Below are 23,072 nucleotides of genomic sequence, written 5' to 3' on the forward strand. Positions count from 1 at the left end.
GTAGAAGACCAACAGTACCCCCTTGTGGCGCATTCTCCCTTTATTTACAGATCATAGCTGACGCTTGGATCTGCAGACTACAGCCTTATAGCCATGGGCGTAGCCAGGATTTTTGTTGGGAAGCCAAAGATTTCTTTTAGGAGCTTTTTTAAGGAGATCCCGCCTCCTCAAGCAGTCGTTGCGCTTTTGGGGGGGGGGAGTCACGGGTTAAAATACCCCCAAAAGACGACATTACGCGAAGCAAGCTTCCTAGGGCGCGGGGGAGGGCAGGCATCTAGGGGGAAGTAATTGAGTAGTTTCAATACTTTTTGCGGATCTGCCCCCTCCCTTGGCTACGCCCATGCTTATAGCCTTGCATTCCCTTAATGCTAGAGACTCGAGTGGTTGCCGAGGAGAAGCGCTTTGCACATGCACAAAGGCACCCTTTACCATTAACGCCTGTCTTCCCCCCCGCCAGCCACAATGGTGGGTCTCTGCAGCGCGACAGAGACGCACCCCTTCCCGCCGCCTCTTGCAACTTTCCGCCGAGCCGCGTTGTTTGGCAACGGGCACGACTCTCCACCAATAGGAGCGCTCCGGCTGCCCAGCGTTCCACGGTTGCCTGGCAACCCTGGCCGGGGACGTTCCACGGTTGCAGAGGCGGCCCCGCGCTGGGCGCGGCGGAGGGATGCGCGGCGCGGCCTCGGGGCCACGGGTGAGTCCTGATCGCCCGGCTGGGGAGTGATGCGGAGCCCCGAGCTGCCGTGGAGTGACCCTCGGACGTAGCCCGGAGCTCCCACCCGGCCCACACTTCCTCCTAAGGAGGAGCCCGGCAGGCAGAAACTTTTACTCCACTCCATCGCGCAGGAGGAAAGAGCGAGACTCCCGCGCCATCGCCCCCATAAAGTTGAAAACTCTCGTTCGTTTGGGAGCCCGGTTTATACTTTTGCACAGAAGCCATTTGACGGGGCTTTGCAATAAGAACATCGGAAGAGCTCTGCCAGCAACTTCATTTCCTAGGATTCTTTTGCAGGCTTCTTAGAGCTGCACGATATGGGGCCTTGTTTTAAACACCCCACTTTACTGATAATTTTAATGTCTTATTTCATGTAGAGGTGTCAATGATTAAGCAGTACATAAATCCTGGTCAATAAAATAAAAATAAACCAATCTGTCCCCCAGCGCCTGGACGTTGGGTTTCTTTGTAGGGCTAAGGGAGCCTCATTGCTCCTGTGGGCCCAGATTCTTTGCCTTTTGTCCCCTTCCTAGGAGTGATAAAAATGGCTTCCGTTCCCGAGAGACCAGGACCTTGGGCGAAGGATCATTGTGATTACCTGCTAGATTCTATTGATGCTCAACTCAGCCAGCTCCAGGTAAGTAGGTAGGGAAGGGATGGGCTTTTCTGGAGTTGTTCGTTGGGCAACGCTGGGTTTATATAGGTCTGACTGAAAGATACCCTGGACCACAAAGGGAGACTTTCCAGGCTGAGACCTATTATCCATGGCAGTCCCGGTGCTGTCCTGCTGACCCGTGCACTTAGCTCAGTGGGTAGAGCATCCACTTTGCTTGCAGAAGCTTCAATCTCTGGCTTCTCCAAGTAGAACGGGGAATGTCCCTTTGCCTGAAATCCTGGAGAGCTGCTGCCAGTCAGTGTAGACAGCATTGAGCTAGATGGACCAGCTGGTCTGACTCCATATAAGACCACCTTCTATGATGGGCGAGGGGCCATTGCTCAGTGGTAGAGCATCTGCTTTGCATGCAGAAGGTCTCAGGTTCAATCCCTGGCTGGGAATAACCTTGGTCTGAAACCCTGGAGAGCTGCTGCCAGTCAGTGCAGACAATACTCAACAAGATGGGCCAGTTTTCTCACACAGTATAGGGAATCTTCTTGCATCGCTCCCTATCCAAGACCAACAATGTGTTTTTCACCTCCACCCCTATGTTCAGGAACCCAGTGGAATAATCAAGGGCAGCAGTGACAGTGGGAAGGCTTCTCTCAAGAAAACTGCAGGCACTAATGCCACAGCAGGTAAGACCTACCCTCTCCGCAGGCTGACCTTTAACCATGTCCCAAGCCTCTTTTCCTCAGTTTTCCCTTCTGCAAACTGGGCACAATTTACTTATTGGTCTGTATGTCTTAGATGTAAGACTTAAGCCCTGGTCACAAATCCCCATTCAGTGATGAAGGCCAGCTTCCTTTCAGTCTAGTCTACCTCACAGGGTTGGTTTGAGGGTAAAATAGGAAAACCTTATGATTCACCAACTTCAGCTCTTGGGAGGAAGGGTGTGGGGTGGGAGGACAGTGTATACGTAAGTAGTCTGGCCTGTGTCGGACATTCAAATTTGGAAAAGAATCCATTGGAACGCTAAAATAATCTACATTGGTGGGAGGAGAAAAACCCCATCACGTTGAATTTTTCTGCTGCCACGCCAGACAACAACACTGGTAGCTTGGATCGGTGCCTTCTTCTGCCTCCCTGCTGCAAAGAGTTTCTGCATCAGACAGAATTGCCTTTCCAGATGAAGATAATCATACCCTTTGAATGAAGCATTGTGCATCAGTAAATGGACGTTTCATTTGTGGTCCTGAATCTGTGGGGTTTTTGATCACTGGCTGTGCTCTGCTCCTTCACCTGCTGGGCAAATCTGAACCCTGGTTAGATTGCCAAATAGATGAGCTCCATCCATCCCGTGGCCCTGGCAAGATCTTCTGCCGGAGTGGAAACTTGCCTCCTTGCTAGCGCAGGTGCGCCATCGTTGGGAGAGATTTCGCAGGTATGAATTCTGATCTGGGAGGAAGCTCACTGCTCTCTTCGTTTGCTTTCTCCTCCGTGCAGATCTGGGCGGATGCTCTGGGGTCAGGGACAGAGAGGCCTCTCCGGGGGAAGACCCGTCCTCTTGGGAAGAGGATTATGCCTGGTGGCTGGTGCGTTTCCTCGACTTGGGGGCCGCCCTAGGAGACAGGAGCAGATCGGACTCGGTTTGCACGGAAGACTTTGCGGCCAAGTTTAACGAGGTCCTGGTGGATCCCCTGCCCGGCTCTGAAGAGGAGAGCAGTGCCTTGGCTCTTGACTCGGGGCCTCTAAAATGCGCTACTCGAGATCCGGTTAATACTTCTTCGCCTTTCGCGGACTACGAAGCGGCCTCGGATTGTCTCTCGGTAGATTCAGCAAGAAAGCAAGGAATCGCCCAGTTGCCTAAGGGAGGGTCTGAGGAGGAATGGGACCAGGAGAAGGAGCTGGCTGGCAGTTCGAGAGATGCTCCACCGTTGTGTATCCCGCGCAGAATTAAGAGCGCAGAGTCTCTAGGAGAGCAGATCTCATGGCTTAGTCGGAAGTGGTCCACGGATGAGACATGGAAGAGGGATTTTCAGCTCAGGCCCCTGAGCTCCGGGAAGGGGTCTCTGGGCTCGGAGATCTCCCTGCGAAGCATCTTCCTGGGGCCACAGCAGGAGCAAAGAGGTTCAGAGGACTCCTTCGAGTGGGTTCAGGATCCTCACGAAAATACAGAGAGCCCATTGCTCCTTGAAGATTTGAGGCCTTCCCAGCTGCTCCCAGCGTCTAATGTAAAAACTGTTTTGGATGGTGGGTCCCCATCTGTGGGGACAGCAGGATGCGGCCACGCCAAGGAGCAGTCCAGCTGCCCAAGGCGTTCGTTTGATGTGGCCTGCCTGTGCACCATCAGAGCATCTTTGGTACCCTCTAATGAAGAGGATGGAGGTGGATCAAAAACCCCTTTGTGTCTTTATCCACAGGGAGCCTGGGACTCTGGTAAAACACAGAGGCCAGCAGAGATCGGCATGGACAGTGGTGCCACTTGGGCTACTGTGTATTCCCATAAGGCTCTGGGCTCAGCCAGTGATGGCTGTATGGGATGCAGGAAGGAATGGATCATGCATCCCCATTGCACAGATGGGCACAATGAGGCTCTGGAATCAAAGGAGTGTGAGTTGGAGCAGGATCGTTCCCTTGCATCATTTAGGTTAGGGAGCCTTTGTCCCTCCAGATATTGTAGGACTCCAAATCCCATCAGACCCAGCAGCTAGAATGGTCAGGAATGATGTGAGTTGTAGTCCAACAACACCTGGCTGGCCAGGTGTTCCTCAGCCCTGATTTGTGTGTGTTTTAAGGGTTCTGCTGTCTTTATAACAACTCTTTGGATCAGGTCACTCTGCCTTTTAACTAAGGGGGGAAACTGAGGCTGAAAGTGTTGGGTGACATGACCAGCACCACAGAGTGTCTGTGGCAGATGAGGGACTTGAACTCGGGTCCGGCTGCGATATTGTGCTCATTGTGTGCCCATGATTTTTGGTTCCAAGGATGTTTGGATAAGCCAGCTGCTGTTTTCCAGTCAATCCACGTTAGGGATTTATATCTGTACTCTGCTGATGCAATAATTCAGAACGGGTTTGGGTTTTTTGCAGGAAAGAGAAGGTGTGAGAATGCATGCCTAAACTTTAGTTTGAGAGTGAATTGGCAAAGTGACATTGGCTCCACTAGTAGTGGTTTGAGCAAAAGAATCTGCTGTATTGATCTTGAAGAGGGAACCTTGGAGTAAATACAGTACACCTTCTGTTGTGATGTTTATATTCCACCATTCCTCCAAGCAGCTCTCAAGCTGGCGTAGATGGCTCTATCTCCTACATTTTATCCTCACAACAACCCTGCAGAGTAGGCTGAGGCACAGTGACTGGCCCCAAGTCACCCAGTGGGCTTCGTGGCTGGTCTCCCAGGGCCTCGTCCGACACCCTAGCCCAGGAGTGCAGGCTCCACAGTCCTCCACATCTGGCTGGACTGCATTTGCCATCCCTCTGACCATTATCCATACCGGCTAGAGCTGATGGGAGCTGGGAGTTCAGCAACAGCCAGAAGCCCCCAGGCTCTCACTCATGCTCTGACCACTGCACTGTACTACTCTGGGTGAATTAATCCTCTGAAAAGAGAGAGAGAGAGCCTCTCTTAGGACTCTCATGGCCAGGCCACTTTGAAACTTCTCTGACGTTTTTCTTTTTGGTCCTCTCTTTAGGTGGCAGTTTGGGGGCTCAGCACCATGATCCCCAGTCTGAGCTGAACCAGGGCTGGATGGAGTCCTTTCAGGGCAAACCTGTGGCAGGTGAGGTTACCCGGAGCCGGGAAGGGCTGTGACAGTATTTGCATTAGTGGAAAATGCTGGATTTGGGGCTGGGGAAAGAGGGTGGTGCTTTTCCTCCCCCCATTGTGTCTGAAAACCTGGGACCAAGTGCATTTCTTGTCTTCTAAACAGCCGCCGGCCTCAGTGTCAAGAAAAGCCTCTTGCCGCCGCAGCGGGATTTGCTGAGGTAAATATTGATGAGCCTTGGACTGTTGAGATAAAAATGGCCAAATATGTCCATTTTGGGGTCTTTCTCAGTTTCTCGTTTTTCCTGACTCAAATTCAGTTCTTCCCATTTCCACATCTTGTGAAACTGAACTTTCACTTTGTCAAATTGTTTCTTCTGGAGACCAAGGCACTAGCCCTCATGGTGGCGAAAGCGTGCAGACAATGCCTACTGGAATCACAGAAGGTGGGGAGGTGACTGGATAAGTTGCTGGCAGCCGGGGACAGCCGGGGGCAGGAGGACTTCAGTATCCCTGCTCCTCCTGTGAGCTAGCAAAACCTTAATAAAGTATGCAAATGTGTGCACAATTTGCATGATTCACGCAGGTCACAGAACCGCCTTTTCTCAGTGCAGGAATTTAAACAGTGTGCGTAAATAAAGCATGGAGTAAACAAGCCCTGCCTACCTTTCAGGCCATAGGAAATAAGGTGGCATTTATTAAGCATCCTTGCAGTGCATGCTGGCCAGTAATGTATGTCCATCTTAGCTGCTGGGCCCAAATCCTCCCACCTGGGGTTCAGAGCTCTGGATAAATCACACAACAAATGCTGTGGCCCTTAATTCTGCTGTCACTCTCTGGTGCGCTTTCTGGGGCAAGGCAGCAAGGTGATCACAGTGCTCTTTGCTCTTGTGGTGTAGTGGTTAAAAGCGGCAGTCTCGTAATCTGGTGAACCGGGTTCGCGACTCCGCTCCTCCACATGCAGCTGCTGGGTGATCTTGGACTAGTCACACTTTTCTGAAGTCTCTCAGCCCCACTCACCTCACAGGGTGTTTGCTGGGGGGGAGGAAGGGAAAGGAGAATGTTAGCTGCTTTGAGACTCCTTCGGGTAGTGATAAAGCGGGATATCAAATCCAGACTCTTCTCTCCTCCGCCGCCTCTTCCTCCTCCTCCTCTTCCTTCTTCTGTGGCCTTTCAGGTCCCCCAGTTGCAGTGATGGAGGCAGCAAAGAGGAAGACGAGGAGTTTGCCAGGTTATGCAGGGCCAGCGAGTCATGGAAGTGGGATGCGAGCAGAGGATCAGAACCCAGTGGGAAAAGAGCTGAGCTGGGAGGCTACAGAAACCTCGAGGTAACTCCTGGTGGATGCAGAACATCACAAAAGTCAGAGGTGGAAGGGGCTCTCTACTGAGGTATGTGTAGCTGGGAAGGGAGAGGTGTGACGAAAAAAATGGTTTTGCTGTACAGATTGGAACAATAAGTGTTTCTTATTGAGAGTCAGTGTGGTGTAGTGGTTAAGAGGGGTGGACTCGTAATCTGGGGAACCGGGTTCGCTTCCCCGCTCCTCCATATGCAGCTGCTGGGTGATCTTGGGCCAGTCACACTTCTCTGAAGTCTCTCAGCCCCACTCACCTCACAGAGTGTTCGTTGTGGGGAGGAAGGGAAAGGAGAATGTTAGCCGCTTTGAGACTCCTTAGGGTAGTGATAAAGCGGGATATCAAATCCAGACTCTTCTTCTTCTTTCTTTTTTCTTTGTTTCCCTGCCAGCAAATGACAGCCTCTGATTGGCCGTGGTTCCAGGAGGGAGAGTTTAAAAGGAGAGGATTTGAGGAGAGACAGCTAGTTAAGGGATTAAGTGGGTTGAAATTGAGGGAGACAGGTTGAGGTATAAAGAGTGAATGGGAGAAATAGTTGGTTCTGGAAAAACAACTTCCGCTCTGAGCGTATTGTGAAGGACAGACTGTGGTGTCCTTTAGAAGGAATAGACTGGAATTTTACTGGGAGGCAGAGGTTGAGCCAGGAAAAGTAGGAGCTGGAAATGAACAAGTAGGGACTCAAATCTAGTCTGGAGGGGAGAAATTCTTCTAAGGAAAAGAAGAAACTCCCAAACCCAGTGAAGGGAGATGGTCTGGAGAGCCCTTTGGTATCGCCGTATAAAGGAACCAAACCTATAACGCAAAAACAACTGAGGACGAATTAACATGAAATCACACTGTATTCCTGAAGTAACCTAAGTTTAATCCATTTTGTGTTGTATACTATCTTGCCTTAAATAAATCTTTATTGTTTATTTAAATAAAATTTGTCTGAGACTTGTCTAACTTACTAGTTATCCCCTCACAAAGGTCCTCTACAGGATGCTCTGGGCTAGAATTCTAAGAGGGAAGGAAAAGAAAAATTTGAAAGAAATCTCGATGAAATTGTTAAAGAAAAGAGTAAATTATAAAAAATTGACAGGTGCACTGAGATATAACAAAATCCCTTATTGCTGAGAATATCCTGAAGGAGTATCTTTTACAAATAAAGGAAGAAAACAAAGGTGTCGGGATCCCAATGAGGCAGGCAAATTCTGGAGAAAATATGGAAAAGAATTAGCAGGAGAAAGGGCGTTTGGTTTGGAAGAAGAAGAATCAACAGAGGTTGAGACGAGAGACAAATAAATGAAGAACAAGATGGCGTTGAAAATCTTAACTTGGAATGTAACTGGACTTAATAATAAAACCCAAAGGAACAAGATTGAGCATGTAGTTAAAAAAGTTAAATTTGGAAGTGATTCACTTCCAGGAATTACACATTGCGAAGAAACACAGAAGGGTTTTGATTAATAAAAGATTGGGAAAGGACTTTGTAGCCTGTGATGTAACAAAGATGAGAGGAGTGGTAATGTATATAAAACCCAAACTGGATCCACAGCAACTATTTAAAGACGAGCAATGAAGAATATTGATAACGCAGATAACATCACAAGGATAAAAAAAATATTGCTAATAGATGTGATGATAAAAAATCAATTTAAGGAACTGCAGAAAGAGGAGGAAGGAAGTCGAGTTTTGAAATGTTAAAATGAGGGCGCTGAGTTGGATAAGACTGCAAAGTACGGACGAAGGTGTGATCAAAAGAAACCAAACATTTAGGGCAGGATTTATGGGTTTGTTTGCTTTTTGTAGGACAGGCAAACAGGCTTAAAAACAATAATGGTAAAAGCCTTTGTTCGACAGGCCCTGGAATTGGAAGAAGAAAAATTGTTGCAGAAAAGGGCCCAGATCCGCGAAGCTGACGTGTCCCTGCAGAGTGTCCTCCAGCAGAAAAAGGTACAGAGCCAAAACTCTAGTGGGAGGGAGTCCCACAGGCAAAGGACGTGGTCTAGCCACTTCACAGCCTGCTCTAAACTACCCATGACCTGGAGGGGGACGGCAGAGGAGCAGAACCCACGACTTTCCTCCTCTTTCTAGCATGTCGCTCTGGAGCTGGAGACTTTTCGGGAGGCCCTGGAGAAGAGCCAGAGGGAGGCGAGGAGGCTGCAGCTGATCATGGAAGAGAAGCGGAGCCAAGCGGATGAGGCCAGGTATGTGGGGTAGGGGTGGCTAGGGCAGGGCCGTAGCTAATGGGGGTCGGGTCTAGCTGAGGTCTCAGACCCGGGTGAAGCCTCTAGAGGGACGCCACTGAGGCTCCCAGCTGGCCAGATTGGGGGGGGAGGCTTCCTCCAACCATGGGCCCTTCTTGTGACTCCAGAATCCAGCTGCTGAGCACTGGAGGGATGCTACATTGCAAGCGGAAGCAGGAAAACGATCCTCCTTCCCCTTTTCCCCCTGTCTGTTTTTGGAACTGTGTGAGAAAGAGAAATCCTGGAGAAGGTTGCTCTCCAAGCAAAGTGAAGTTTTGTTTCTCTCTTGTTTTGCTTCCCCCAAATAAGATAGGGGGCAGCAAAGGAGGAGAAATAAACAACACCATGGAAAACGGGGTGGGAAGTCGATAAAAATCAAAATACAGTCATATTTTGGGTTACAGACGCTTCAGGTTGTGCTTTTTCGGGTTACGGACCCGCAGAAATCCAGAAGTACCAGAGAGGGTTACTTCTGCGTTTCGGGGGTCACGCATGCGCAGAAGCCTTAAATCACACTTTGCGCATGTGCAGAAGCACCAAATCGCAACCCGCGCATGCACAGACACGCCGCTGCAGGTTGCGAACACTGCGGGTTGTGAACGTGCATCCCGCACGGATCACGTTCGCAACACGAGTGTCCACTGTAAAATCTTCTAATGTATTGGAGTATATAGATGAAACTTTTGAAATTTAATAAAAGATAACTTGCATGGCGGGAGGGGGGAGTAGGGAACCATTGATTCCCCCAAACACCTCAGTCATCACACAGAGGTGTAAGGAGTCCGCATCAGTAAGGGGCCACGAGGGTCATCCAGCCTCTGCAATGCAGGAATCTTGCTGTTGTTTCAGTTGTTGTGGTCATCCTTGCCATTACAGTGGTATCTTGGTTCTCAAACTTAATCCGTTCTGAAAGTCTGTTCCAAAACCAAAGCGTTCCAAAACCAAGGCATACTTTCCCATAGAAAGTAGTGCAAAACAGATTAATCCGTTCCAGACTTTTAAAAACAATCCCTAAAACAGCAATTTAACATGAATTTTACTATGTAATGAGACCATTGATCCATAAAATGAAAGCAATAATCAATGTACTGTACTATAAAATAAAATAAAATAAATAAGACAGTATTGTAGATGATAAAATTTAAAATTATTTTTTCCTTACCGGCACTGATGATCGTTATTGTTTGGATAGGGGCTTTTATCCATTTCCGCAGTCACTCAGTCAATCAATCAATCAATCAATCAATCTGTAAGTAAGTAGCTGAACTGGGATCTACACAGTCACAAAAACAAATTAACTGAAAAAGCCACAAAACAAAAAACGCAAAATAAATAGCAAAAAACAAAAGCACCAAATATAAGCTCCAAATATCACCTTGCAACACTGCAATTGGAAACGGAAGACTTGAATTACTGTGCGGGTGGGGGGGGGGGACACAAATTAGAAACGCAACAGGAAACAGGGGGACTCATAACGGAGCACGTTTGGCTTCTGAAAAAGAGTTCGAAAACCGGAACACCTCCTTCCGGTTTTGCAGCGTTTGGGTTCCAAGTTGTTTGTGAACTAAGCTGTTCGAAAACCCAGGTACCACTGTATTAATTTCCTATGTAGCGATTTCACCATAAAAGCCCTATACGAGACAGTTGCACCTGTTAAAATGCAATGGCACAGATCTCAAAATAAGAAATCATTATGGAGGTACTTCAGAATGCTGAGCCCAGCGCCCTTTCCTCCTCTGCTGCTGACCTGAGGCCACAAGGTCCTTCTCCCTCCCCATCTCTCCTTCCCATTCCCGCCGCCTGACCTGCTGCTCTCTGTGGCTCAGGGCTGACCTGTTGCTCCTGGAGTACAAGCGGGAAGCCTGCCTGAGGGACCTGCTGGCGCTGGAGCAGGAGCTGAGCGTGCTGAGGAGCCAGAGGAGCCAGCATGGGGTTGCCCAGGCAGACGTGAGTAGCAAGGGTTGCAAAGCCTTCGGTGGGATCTCTTCCATCGGCATCAAGCAAAGATACAACTCAAGTATTTGGACTGCCCTTCACAGGAATCTCTTTAATAATAAATTTTATTTATACCCCGCCTTCCCCAGCCAAGACTGGGCTCAGGGCGGCTAACACCAGGTATAAAAACAATTGATTAAAATACAACTTAAAAACAAGGTTAAAGTACAACATTAAAATGCAGCCTCATTTCAGTAGAAACTCCAATCAAAAACTTTTGGGGGATGAAAACGTCAAATCTTCACCAAGGCCAACTATCCAGACTGGTCCTACATGGGCCAGAAAAAAGCCAGGGAAGTCCCCAAATAGGAGTTCCATCACAGAAGAAGAGTGAGGGTAGGGAAGTTTTCTTCCACCCTGAGGGCCGTGCTTCTTCAAGGGCAACTTTCTGGAGGGGGCCTGATGCCAATGGGGCGGGGCCAAAGGCAAAACTGGGCGGAGCCATGGCTGTGCCCATACCTGTTCTGCAGTGTGCGGCAGTCCAGCCGTGCAGACGTTTCTGCGCAATGCCAGCAAACAAGAGCATCGTTGATACACCTGCCCGTTGGCTGTAATGCTCTTTCAGCAGGGAGTGTTTTCCATCTTCTTCTTCTTTGGCGACCACTCATAGCCGAGTAAGATTGTCTTCCATAAACACGGTTTTAACAGTGAGTCTGTAAGTGACTGTGGAGGCCAGTTCTGGATCCACACGTCCTTCCACAGTGGAGACATAGGTTTCCGGGCAGGAGCTGATCACGGTGTGGATTTGCCAAGTGTGCCTTCCTCTTAGCACGTTTCTCCCTTGCGTCCTGAGTTTGAGTGTCTTCAAAGCTCATGACACCTTTGGTAAAGTCTGTTCTCCAGTTGGAGCACCTGCAGGCCCATGTTTCCCAGTTGTTGGTGTTTATACTACATTTTTAAAGATTTGCCTTGAGAGAGTCTTTGAACCTCTTTTGTTGACCACCAGCATTACGCTTACCATTTTCTGAGTAGCGTAGTTGGTTCAGAAGTCGATAATCAGGCATCTGCACAACATGACTAGTCCAATGAAGTTGATGTTGGAGAATCATTGCTTCGACACCAGGTGTGTGTTCCATAAGCCCAGTTTCACCAGTGAGAAAGCCGTCTCCTGCATTGCCACAAGCTGACAACCGCCAGGCTGTGGGAAGGCTGGCCAGTTTGTGGAGCTGAATGCCCTCAGCAGGCAACAGGCCTCTTTAACTCCTGCTGTCTCCTCCAACAGGTGTCTCGGTTAGCCGCTGAGAGGGAAGAGCTGAAGTTCCAGGTGATCCAACTGGAAGGCAAGCTGTCTTCCTTGAAGCATCAGCTGAAGTCCTCCAGAATAGAGCTGGCCTCTGTGAAGGAAACCTCAGGGGACGGAGCAGGGCCACTGCAGGAGGTAGGAACGCTTGGCAGGCTCTGGGCTCATGCCATTGGACCTTGGCAGCCATCTTTGAGGCCCAGTCACCAGGGTTGCTAAGTTACGGTTGCCATACGTCTGGAATTTCCCAGGCATATTCAGAATACTCAGTCGGAAGCAGTATTTCCAGGCGGAAATCGCAAAAATGTCCGGGGAAATCTGGAGGTATGGCAACCTATGTCGGACATGTCGTTTTGGGCGATTTTCCTTAAAAATAGCCCAAAACGAAATGGTCGCAACAGGAGTGGGAAACCTGATTTTTTTTTTTAAAAAACAACCTTGTATTAAATTTAAGTAATTTGGTTTGATTTGTAATAATTTGGAAAACTAATAAAAATAAATTGAAGAAAAAATAGCTCAAAGGCTTTGAGCTTTTTTTGGCAAAGCTGTTGACCTTTTCTTTTTGCGGGGAGGGGGACTATTTTGAGCTATTTTTAAGGAAATTTGCCCAAAAAATCAACACTTCTGACATGGGTTGCCATACAACAGGGTTTTCCCAGGCATTTTTTTTGCGATTTTCAGAAATTCTGCCTAGACGCTATTTCCATAGGTGTCAACCTTTCCCGTTTTTTAAGGGAAATTGCCTTATTCCGAATAGGATTCCTCGCAAGAAAAGGGAAAAGTTGACAGCTATAGCTATTTCCAACGGACAAATCCTGGATATACCTGGGAAATCCCAGGCGTAAGGCAGCCCTGTGGTTGGCTGTGCATCTGGGGAAGGGCGGCAGCTGCGTAAATTCCCCCCAGGTCTTACCTGCCGCGTGTCAATCTTCCCAGGGGTCTTCTGCACCAGCTTTGCGGCTTGCTCACTCCAAGAGAGGCCACTGTTGTGTGACTTCCTCCAAGCACAGGTTGCTCCAGGGGCCAGTGAGGCCGGTGTGCGGCGGGTGCAGGGGCTGGAGCGGAGGATCTCTGCTCTGCAGGCAAGCCTCGGGGAGAAGGAGCTGGAGCTCTCGAGGCTGCGCCAGACCGTCTCTGCCTTGGAGGCTGAAAAGGCGTCTTGGAGCGTCACTGCAGAGAGCCTGGCAGAAGAGCGCAAGAAGCAGCTGGACTTGTTGCGGCAACAGAAGGTGGCTTTTTCTTGCGGGGCGGGATTTGCAACTGTGTGCGTGGCGACTTTGTCGCTCGGTCTAACTAAGGAACTCCCTGCTGCAGGAGGCGGGGGTGGCCCCAACTGGGGTGGCTTGAAAAAAAGGATCGGACTAATTCAAGGAGAAGAGGGCAATCGATGGCTACTAGCCACAATGGCTGCGCTTTGACCCCATGGCCAGAGGCAGCAATGCTTCTGAATGCCAGTGGCTGGAAGCGGCAGGAGGGAAGAGGGCTCTTGCGCTCAGGTCCAGCTTGTGGGTTTCCCAGAAGAGGCATCTGATTGGCCGCTGTGAGATGAGGATGCTGGACTAAATGGCCCATTGGTCTGATGCAGCAGCCAGGCTCCTTTCTGGTTCTTATGTACAGTGGTACCTTGGTTCTCAAACTCAATCCATTCTGGAAGTCTGTTTCAAAACCAAAGCATTCCAAAACCAAGGCGCGCTTTGCCATAGAAAGTAATGCAAAACGGGTTAATCCGAACCTGATCCAAAACACCCACCCCACTCACATATGAAAACAAAGACCACTACAGCCAACCACAAATGAACAACCACACCCTAGGCCAACCCCAACCTCTCTCACCACCAAAGGAACACAAGTGAACAGCAGAGAACCTGCACAAGCAACGCTGACACCAAACCCTACATATAGTAAGTAAAATAGAAACATCGCCACCCGAACCCCCCCCACCCATCTCCCCCCCCCCCCCCGCTCTACCTCTTTCTCCCTTTTCTTCCTAATGTCTCAACAAATGAAACTGATTTGTAAAAATGTTACATGGTAAATATACAAGAGAGAGACATTACACATACTTTTGTAAATCAAGAAAATCTTTAATAAAAATGCATTAAAAAACAAACAATCAGATTAATCCATTCCACACTTTTAAAAACAACCCCTAAAACAGCAATTTAACATGAATTTCACTATCTAACGAGACCATTGGTCTATAAAATGAAAGCAATGATCAACGTACTGTGCTATAAAATAAATAAAACAGTATTGTAGATGATAAAAATAAAAATTATTTTTTACTTACCTGCACTAGTGATAGTTATTGTTTGGATGGGGGGCTTTTATCAATTTCCGCAGTCACACAATCAATCCATCAGTAGCTGAACTGGGTTCCACACAGTCACAAAAAAAAAGAAATGAACCGAAAAAGCCATAAAAACACAAAATAAATAACAAAACCAAAGCGCCAAACTTAATCCATTCCGGAAGTCGGTTTGACTTCTGAAATGTTCGAAAACCAAGGCGCAGCTTCTGATCGGCGCAGGTTCCCCGGAAACAATAGCCGACAGCCGCATCGGACGTTCGGCTTCCGAAAAATGTTTGAAAACCGGAACACTTACTTCCGGGTTTTCGGCATATGAGATTCAGGCGTTTGAGACCCAAGGTACCACTGTAGATGCAAAAGGGCGGTACCACCACATGCGTGTTAGGGAACCCCTCACTAGACAGCTGTGAAGGCATCTTTTCTGTCCACCTGCAGGAGGAAGAACTTACTCAGCTGCAAGAAGAGCTGGAGGGCAAAAAGCAACAGGCCCTGCGAGAGGTAGGTATGGCAGCTCCCCTTGGCTCCTTCCCCTCGAGAATTCCCCTTTCTTGAGCCCCACTGCAAGGAGGAAATGGGCTTAGCTTCACTGCCTTATCTGTAATTGGGGTTTTGATGTGGTTCGTGGCTGTTCTGCAACCACGAAACCCAAATCCTGCCTTTGGATTACACCGTTTTAATTGTTATTTTATTTAACACAGGTTGTAAATAGAACTTGGTTTATTAAAAAAAAACAAAAAACCATTAAAATTCTCCAAAAATTACAAAGTTAAAAACAGACATTTAAGCATTTCGAAATATAATTCAAACCAGCAGCTGCCTGTTTGTATCGTGCAACATCTTTGGTATCGCCAGGAGGTGTTTGGGGGCGGTTCATTGTAGGCTGAGAGTCGTGCCCAGAGCTTTTCTCTACAGTCCTTAGAGCTAGGAAGTTGCTTTTGCTTCTTATTTTCTGCAAAAAATAAATTTGGCTTCCCCACCCCCTGTTAAGTTGTGGGCGAACATATCAGACGACACAGCGATTCTTCCAAAACAGCTCTTTATTTGTAAGCTGGAACAGAACTGAACTGAGGAGCTCAGTCAGCCTGCTTATATAGAGCTCCAGAACAACGTAACTGTTGCAACTTTCTAAAACTATCCAATCACTGAACGTCACTTTCGATCCTTCATTTGCATAACTATCTACAGTATCCCCCTGCTGGCCCAGGGTGAGAACTTCAGTACATAACACCCCCCAAGTGCCAAATGCTGCATACAGCATGAATTTGCTGGCCCCACTACTGCCTTTGCTAACCATCTTTTTGTGGGTGCTGCTGGGGGGAAGAGCAGGGCATCTGTTGGACTTGTTCCATATTTGCCATTGGGTCCCCGGAGCACAGATTCACACAAAGTGACAATCAACCTTGCAGGATTCAAAAGGATTTATTTGAAATGCATATGCAGGACAAAGGCACAGCGCGATAAGCTGGCAATCTGCACACCCAGTTCTGAGCGTGCCAGCTTTTTATACCCCTTAGAATGTATAGACACATGTTCACATGTATATAATAAGATATAGTTTAGTTTCTTGTGTTACCCTCCTCCTTTTCAGTTCACCTCCTCCTTTTCAGCCTTCCTCTGGGGTTACAATAACACCCATCTAACCTTGCTCTTATCTCTACCCACCTAGGCCAGACATTCCAGAGAGAGAGGCCCATTTTCACTGTAACATCTAAGCAAGAAGAAAAAGCCTTGTTCTTCTGGCTGGTGTAAAAACCTCCCTCCTCCCTTTAAGGAAGGCGGTTTGGGGATAACATATGAGAGTGGAAAAAATGCCTCAAACAGTTTTTGGGATCATATATAGAACAATATTCTAATGGCCCTTCACATCTGCTTGGCTTGCAGAAGGTTCCAGGTTCCATTCCTGGCAGTTTCCCCTGTCCAAAACCCTGGAGAGCTGCTGCTGGTCAGTGCAGACAGCACTGGACTAGACAGGCTGATGGTCTGACTCAGTGTAAGGCACTTCTGATTTTAACCATCCCTTTAATTCAGAACTTTGAGGACTGGGAACTTATTTTATTTTGAAGGAAGGGCTGTAGCCCAGTGACAGAGAACCTGCTTTGCATGCAGAAGGTCCCGGGTTCGATATCCAGCATATTCAGGGAAGATTGGGAAAGACTCTCTGCCTGAAAATCTAGAGAGCTGCTGGCAGCCAGTGTAGGCACTACTGAGTTAATTGGATTAATGGTTTGACTCAGTATAAACCCCCATCTTTCAGCCCGGACACTGAGGTCCAGCTCTGAGGGCCTTCTGGCGGTTCTCTCACTGTGAGAAGTTACAGGGAACCAGGCAGAGGGCCTTCTCAGTAGTGGCACCCTCCCATCAGATGTCAAGGAGATAAACAACTACCTGACTTTTAGAAGACATCTGAAGGCAACCCTGTTTAGGGAAATTTTAAATGTTTGATGTTGTATTTTGTTTCAATTTGTTGGAAGCCACCCAGAGTGGCATATTTTTATTATTATTTCTCGTTGTTGTTGTTGTTTTGGGTCTGATTTCTTTCCACAGGGCCTGTAAGACAGAGTTGTTCCGCCTGGCCTTTGGCTTGGAATTAACTTGATCCCCTCCCCCCTTTTTCCTTTCTCCTTCTGTGATGGAACTCCTATTTGGGGACTTCCCTGGCTTTTTTCTGGCCCACGTAGGACTAGTCTGGATAGTTAGCCTTGGTGAAGACTTGACGTTTTCATCCCCCAAAAAGTTTTTGATTTGAGTTTCCACTGAAATGAGGCTGCATTTTAATGTTGTATTTTAATCTTGTTTTTAAAGTTGTATTTCAATCAATTGTTTTTATATCTGGTGTTAGCCACCCTGGGGAGGGCAGGGTATAATAATAATAATAATAATAATAATAATAATAATAATAATAATAATAATAATAATAATAATTATTTGCAGTGGCTCTTTGAGTGACCAAAAGCAGTGTGAAATGTGGCATGTTCTAACTGATTTCCCCCTTTCTCTCTCTCTCAGCTTGCAGAGAGCCTGAAGCAGGCAAAAGCCAGAGCCCTCCAGGAGCAAGCGGCCAAATTTCAGAAAGAAGCAGAAGACCTTCGCAAGACCATAAAGGTGGCTATTACCCACAATGCCTTGAGGCATGGACTGCTGCTGGGCTGCTCTTGCGCTAGCAATAACATTTGTATCCCAACCTTTTCCCCTCAAGGGGAAAAGTTTGGAAGTTTGGTGGGGTGTCTTCCCTTTTAACCCCACACCATAAGCCTGATTCGGTCCAAACTGGATTCTTAGGTTCTTAAGGCAGGGGTGGAGAACTGCAGGCCCAGAGACCCAATGTGGCCCCTCAAGCCTATCCATCTGGCCCTCGGGTCAAGCCATCTGGCCCCGTCCACTTTTGCTCTGGCCCCGCTCACCACTCACAAGCAGCACCCAGAAGATTACCCACGTAGCAATACATCTCTCAGGCTGGCAATGACTTCTCGACCCTGTCCTAAGTTTAACCGCCAGTCTGGTTTAATTCTGTGGGCTTTTCCCGCTCTGAGACCCCACAGCTAATTCTCTCCTGGCCTCCTCACTGGCCCAAGTAGGACTAATTCAGCCAGCTAGCCCTGGTGATTATCTAATGCTTATTAGATGGATTTCTCCTAAACTGATTTCTGAACTTTGAATTTTATTGTTATTCATGTTTTTATACTGTATTTTATGCTGCTTTTACAATTAAGTGTTTTAAATTTGTTGTTAGCCGCCCTGAGCCCAGTTTTTGAACCGGGAAGGGCAGGGTATAAATAAATAAATAATAATAATTATTATTATTATTAAATAATATTTCCCACTTTCTTCCCAGGAGCGAAATGCTGAAATTGCCCAGCAGCGGAAAGCTATGGAACAGCAAGCCAAGGAGCTAAAGCAGCAAGCTCAGGAAATGGTAGGGGTACATTATTATTATTATTTGTTATTATTATTATTATTATTATTATTATGCATTTATAGCCCATTCTTCCTCCTTATGGCAAACAGATTTCAAAATAGAAAGGAAGCAAGAACGTTTCAAAACAGTTTGAAACATTTGAAAAACTACTACAGTTCAAATATTCCAAAACATCCAACGCGTTTCTTAACTGTCTTGGGCAGAAATCCACATTGTTGATGGTGAATAAAGTCCTGTAGTTTAACGTTTTAGCTTTGATTTTTATAAAAAGGGTGCTGAGAGTTCTTAGGAGAGGCCCTCTGTTCCCTTCACAGAACTGCAGTTCCCAGACTTCCCTGGGAAGAGGGAGTGATGGTGAAAACTGCTCTGGGGATCATAGCTCTGCCCTGTTCTTCTCAGGTTCAGAACTCTCTGCTCCAGGAACGGAAGAGCCAAGAGGCCGAGACGAGGGCCGCCCTCCAGATGCAGCGCAAGGCCCTGGAAGAGCAGGAGGGGAAGATGCGGGGGGAACTCCAGGAAGCCCTGGAGAAGGAGAGGAAACTCAGCCTGGCCTTGCGGGACGAAGCAGACGACCTCCGCAAGGTAGCTGTTGAGAGAGGAGAGCGATTCTGTGATCTCTGTGACACATACCTGTCAACTTACAGATTTGAAAATAAGGGACCAGCAGCCTCGAAAATAAGGGATCAGCAGCCAAAATAAGGGATTTTGCTTAGCTTATGCACATCGGGGCTGCCGTCGTCCTGGCGCGAGGAGTTCCATTGGTCCTTCCCCGCCCAAGAGAGAGGGAGGGAGAGAGACTCTCGCCCGCGAGCCCAGCATGAGGCGGTTGTGGCACCGCCGCAGCCGCTGAAGCGCTGCCCTTCTGCATCCCTCCCGATCCCCTCCTCTTTCTCCTCCCTCAGGCCGCCTCCTCAGCCGCCTCCGGCTTCCCCTGGCAGCATGGCGGAAGTCTTGCAAGAGAGGGGCTGCCTGCCCGCCCACTGCCACCCGTCTCCTCACGACTCGCCCCGAGGGGGGAAAGGGGAGACAGAGACGCGGCAGCTCTTGCGCGCGCTCTCTTTCGGCGGAGGACCCCGAGCCACTGCTTCCCTCCCGAGCCGGGCGAGCATGAAACCCGGGAAATTTAAGGGACATCATCAGTCCGGGACAGCAGAGGGACACGGTGCTGGGATAAGGGAGTTTCCCACCAAATAAGGGACGGTTGGCAGCTATGCTGTGACAGTCGCTGGCAGAAGGAGTGGGGTGGAGGGAAAAGGATGCACATGGACCAGGCAGGAAGAAACTTTTGCAGTCTTGAGGGGCACATTCCTTTCTATGAGAGCTGCATGCCAATGGGGGACAGAAGAACAGTACCTTCGTTCTGTAGGCAACATTGCAGCCGTGCAAATATTTTCCCTATGCACACACATCTTCATCCAGGCCACCAAGAGGCGATATCAATTAAAAGGATAAAAGAGCATTGGGAAATAATTTATAATGAATTGGGGGGGGGGGATGTTCAAAAGCACCATTCCCAAAAAACCAGAGTCTTTTTTGTTGAGGATAATTCAAATGGAAACCCCGGAAGTGTTGTCCACAAAGGGATACAGCCCTGGGGCTGATCTCCTTGGGCTGAAGCAGGGTCCCCACCCCTGAGAGGGGAGAAGGAGCGAGTAGGACAGGGAGGTTTGAATTAAAACCGCTTCTGGTGTTTTTTTCTGCCCTAGAGGATCCAGGTGTTGGAGGGCGAGGCTCGGGAGAAGAAGGGGGCCATGGAAGACCTCCGGGCTCTGCTGCAAGCGGAGAAGGCAGACGCCTTGAGGAGGCTGCGAGAGGAGCTGGAGTTGGAGTTGGTGAGCGGGGAAGAAGCACCCCCTTTGTGTACTCTGGGATCCCCTTCCCACAGAAACAAGAGCTGTAGCTTCAGGATGTTATAGGGAAAAACCTGCTCCTTTTCCCTTATGGGGTATCCAAGAGCCTGTACAGAGTTCTTAGGAGAAAATAACAGAGGCCAGCCAGAGTATATTGAGAAGCAAAGCGGCTAGTAAGCCTGATCTTTATTAAACTGTTGCAACAGGGCCCCCACTCACCACATGCAGGAGGGAGGAGGAACCCAGAACAATGGTGCACAAGCTGTTATATAGACTTTTGAAATCGCCCACCCTGTTGCTCAAGACCACCCTTCTAAAACATCGTACATACATCACAGAAGGAGGTGGTCTACAGCAGAAATCCTGTCTGCCAGGATACCTGATATTGGCCGCTGATTACATTACCTGGGCAGCCTGGCCATTCTTTTGTGATGGTTAATACTTTAGTTCTGGGGTCCCAGGTCCCAGGCTCACCCTATTCATACACAAATATGCCCTTAAGACAGGATTTGTAAGCAAAAATACAATGGGGAGGTATTCCCATTTCCTTCCTCCTTCCAGAGAAATATTGGAGGTCAATTTGGGAGAGTCAAAATGGCTTCAGGATTGCTCTCCTGTACTATTTCAGACACGTGGTGTATATACTTACGTGTGTGTTTGCCTTGTACATTTATGAACATTTATATTTGGGACCTTAGAATTCTTATAACAGCAACAACAGTTTGGCTTTGCAATCCCACCTCTCTCCTTTTCAAAACCTCACCTTAGCACAGCCCTGAAGTCCCACAACCTGCTATGGAAGTGGGGAGCCTGATGGGTAGTCAGGCAGAAAGGAGAGCACAGACTTGGGCTGATACCAAATATGGCCTGGGAAGATGCCTTCTACTGTGTCAGCCCACTGGTCCATCTGGTTCAGTATTGCCTACACTGACTGGCAGCAGCTCTCCAGAAGGGCATGGAGTTTTTCCCCAGCCCTTCCTGAAGATGCCATTGAGAACCTGGAACCTGGGACCTTTTTAGCATGCAAAGCAAGTGCTCTTCTACTGAACTATACTGCCCTTAGCCTAAAAATAAATCAAGACTCTAGTCCTTATGGTTCTTTTAAAAAAAGCAGTTGCATTAAATAGGAAGTTGGTCCATCTATCTCAGTGTTGTTGGCACTGACTGGCACCAGCTCTCCCGCGTTTCAGGCAGGGAACATTCCCAGCCATTGGGTACTGAATCTGGGACCTTGTATAAGACTGAATCAGATAAGTGCTGGAGATGCAAAGAGGTGGAGGGAACGTTCTTTCATATGTGGTGGGCTTGTAAAAGGGTAAACGAGTACTGGGAAATAATCCATCATGAATTGAAAAAAAAAATGTTTAAAAGTACTTCCCCTCCAAAAACAGAGTCCTTTTCATTGGGGATAATTCAGACTGAAATTCCCAGGTGTTAAGAAAGGTTGTTTATGTATGCTACTACTGCGGCCTGTGTTTTGTTAGCCCCAAAATGGAAAACGAGCGAGGTCCTAACCAAAGAAGAATGGGAACTTAAGCTGACAGAACATGTGCAGCTCGCAGGCTTAACATATAGAATAAGAGAACAAGAAGAACATACGTTTAGAGAAGATTGGAAAACGTTCGTGGAATATATGGGAAATAATTTCGTACAACTGAAAACGCTGGCAGCATTAAGATAAATTCAACAGTGTAAATAAGTTATGATGGGTGCGATACTGGAATACTGAATGGTATAGTTTCTATAAAATATGCAGGGATTCATGATATGTAAAATGAATCATGGAAAGAGAAGAAGGGAAGTCACTGATATCTTAAGGATGTAAAAATGAGTACTTTAAATGGTAAAACAGAAAATTTAATAAAACTTATATATATTAAAATAAAGAACCTGGGACCTTTTAGCCTTTCCACACTGATACCGTGTACAGTGGTACCTCGGGTTAAGTACTTAATTCGTTCCGGAGGTCTGTACTTAACCTGAAACTGTTCTTAACCTGAAGCACCACTTTAGCTAATGGGGCCTCCTGCTGCCGCTGCGCCGCCAGAGCACGATTTCTGTTCTCATCCTGAAGCAAAGTTCTTAACCCGAGGTACTATTTCTGGGTTAGCGAAGTCTGTAACCTGAAGCGTATGTAACCTGAGGTACCACTGTAATTGTTAGCTGTGACAAGCCTGGGGTGCGTCAGCGATGTGTGATCAAGGCAGCGTGGTTTCTGTCTCTCTCTCTCTCTCTGCCTAGGAAAAGGAAAAGTGGCAAATGCAGTTGCAGCGGGCGGAGGAAGAACAGCGCCTCCTGCTGGCCAAGCAGCGTGAGATGTCCCAGGCACAGACTGCAAGGGCTGACGGCTCTCTGGCCAGGGAGGTTGCCTTGGCATGCCAGAGACTCCGGGACCTGCTACCCCAAAAGGCCGGCCTGCCCCAGACGCTGCAAGGGTACAAGTTGGATCCAGAGGGGAGGGAGCTGAATGGCACTGCTTTTGCAGAAAGACGGAACTCTTCCTGGGTTGAAATTGGTTCTTTACATTTTATCTCACCTCAACCAGCCCTAGCCACTTTCTAGCTTCCTGCCTTTCATGGACTCAGAATGGCAGAGTTGTAAGGGACCCCTGAGGGGCATCTAGTCCAACCCCCTGCAATGCGGGAATCTCAGCACATGGCTCCCCCATCACCTCTGTCTTTGGGTTGTTGTTTTTTAGCTCTGCAACCTGATTTCAGGGGTTGGGGAGGCTTTGCTTTTATTTCTCCAAAATAGCTTCACACCTTCTTGTCCTCCACATATACAGCTTACAGCTTTACTTCTCGTCTTTTGGGTGTTTTTTTAAAAAAGTTTTTTTAAAACTACAATCCTCATTGACTGGAGTGAGGGCAAACCTCAGATACAGGGGGCTGAATCCGGTTTCGAAGTCCTTAAAATATTATTTCTTGCTATCAGAGAATTGGGCATCTTATCTATGGCCCTTGTTTAGCCTGCCCATCCCACCCCCCAAGGAGTTCAGGCACACAGTTCCCCCCCCCAATATGTTATCCTCACAACAACCCTGTGAGGCAGGCCGGGACAGTTGTGCTCTCTCTTTCACCCAGTGATTTTCACAGCCAGCTGGG

At 48.0% G+C, this 23,072-nt stretch overlaps 1 protein-coding gene across 1 annotated transcript in view; it reads left to right on the forward strand.

Annotated features, from left to right (window-relative positions):
• Positions 1-275: 275 nt before the first annotated feature.
• LOC114586185 (uncharacterized) overlaps positions 276-23,072 on the forward strand; it is a 28,071-nt gene continuing 5,274 nt past the window's right edge. The window contains exons 1-18 of the mRNA XM_077920675.1: positions 276-694; positions 1,249-1,352; positions 1,927-2,008; positions 2,817-3,923; positions 5,005-5,122; positions 6,253-6,403; positions 8,271-8,363; positions 8,505-8,617; positions 10,483-10,603; positions 11,874-12,029; positions 12,143-12,215; positions 12,738-13,120; positions 14,638-14,700; positions 17,209-17,304; positions 18,035-18,115; positions 18,518-18,700; positions 19,825-19,950; positions 22,210-22,403. Of these exons, the coding sequence (XP_077776801.1) occupies positions 463-694; positions 1,249-1,352; positions 1,927-2,008; positions 2,817-3,923; positions 5,005-5,122; positions 6,253-6,403; positions 8,271-8,363; positions 8,505-8,617; positions 10,483-10,603; positions 11,874-12,029; positions 12,143-12,215; positions 12,738-13,120; positions 14,638-14,700; positions 17,209-17,304; positions 18,035-18,115; positions 18,518-18,700; positions 19,825-19,950; positions 22,210-22,403 (3,476 nt within the window). The 5' untranslated portion in view covers positions 276-462. The remainder of the gene's footprint in view (positions 695-1,248; positions 1,353-1,926; positions 2,009-2,816; positions 3,924-5,004; positions 5,123-6,252; positions 6,404-8,270; positions 8,364-8,504; positions 8,618-10,482; positions 10,604-11,873; positions 12,030-12,142; positions 12,216-12,737; positions 13,121-14,637; positions 14,701-17,208; positions 17,305-18,034; positions 18,116-18,517; positions 18,701-19,824; positions 19,951-22,209; positions 22,404-23,072) is intronic.

This window comes from Podarcis muralis, chromosome 16 (assembly GCF_964188315.1).
Source record: "Podarcis muralis chromosome 16, rPodMur119.hap1.1, whole genome shotgun sequence".
Lineage (NCBI taxonomy): Eukaryota > Metazoa > Chordata > Lepidosauria > Squamata > Lacertidae > Podarcis > Podarcis muralis.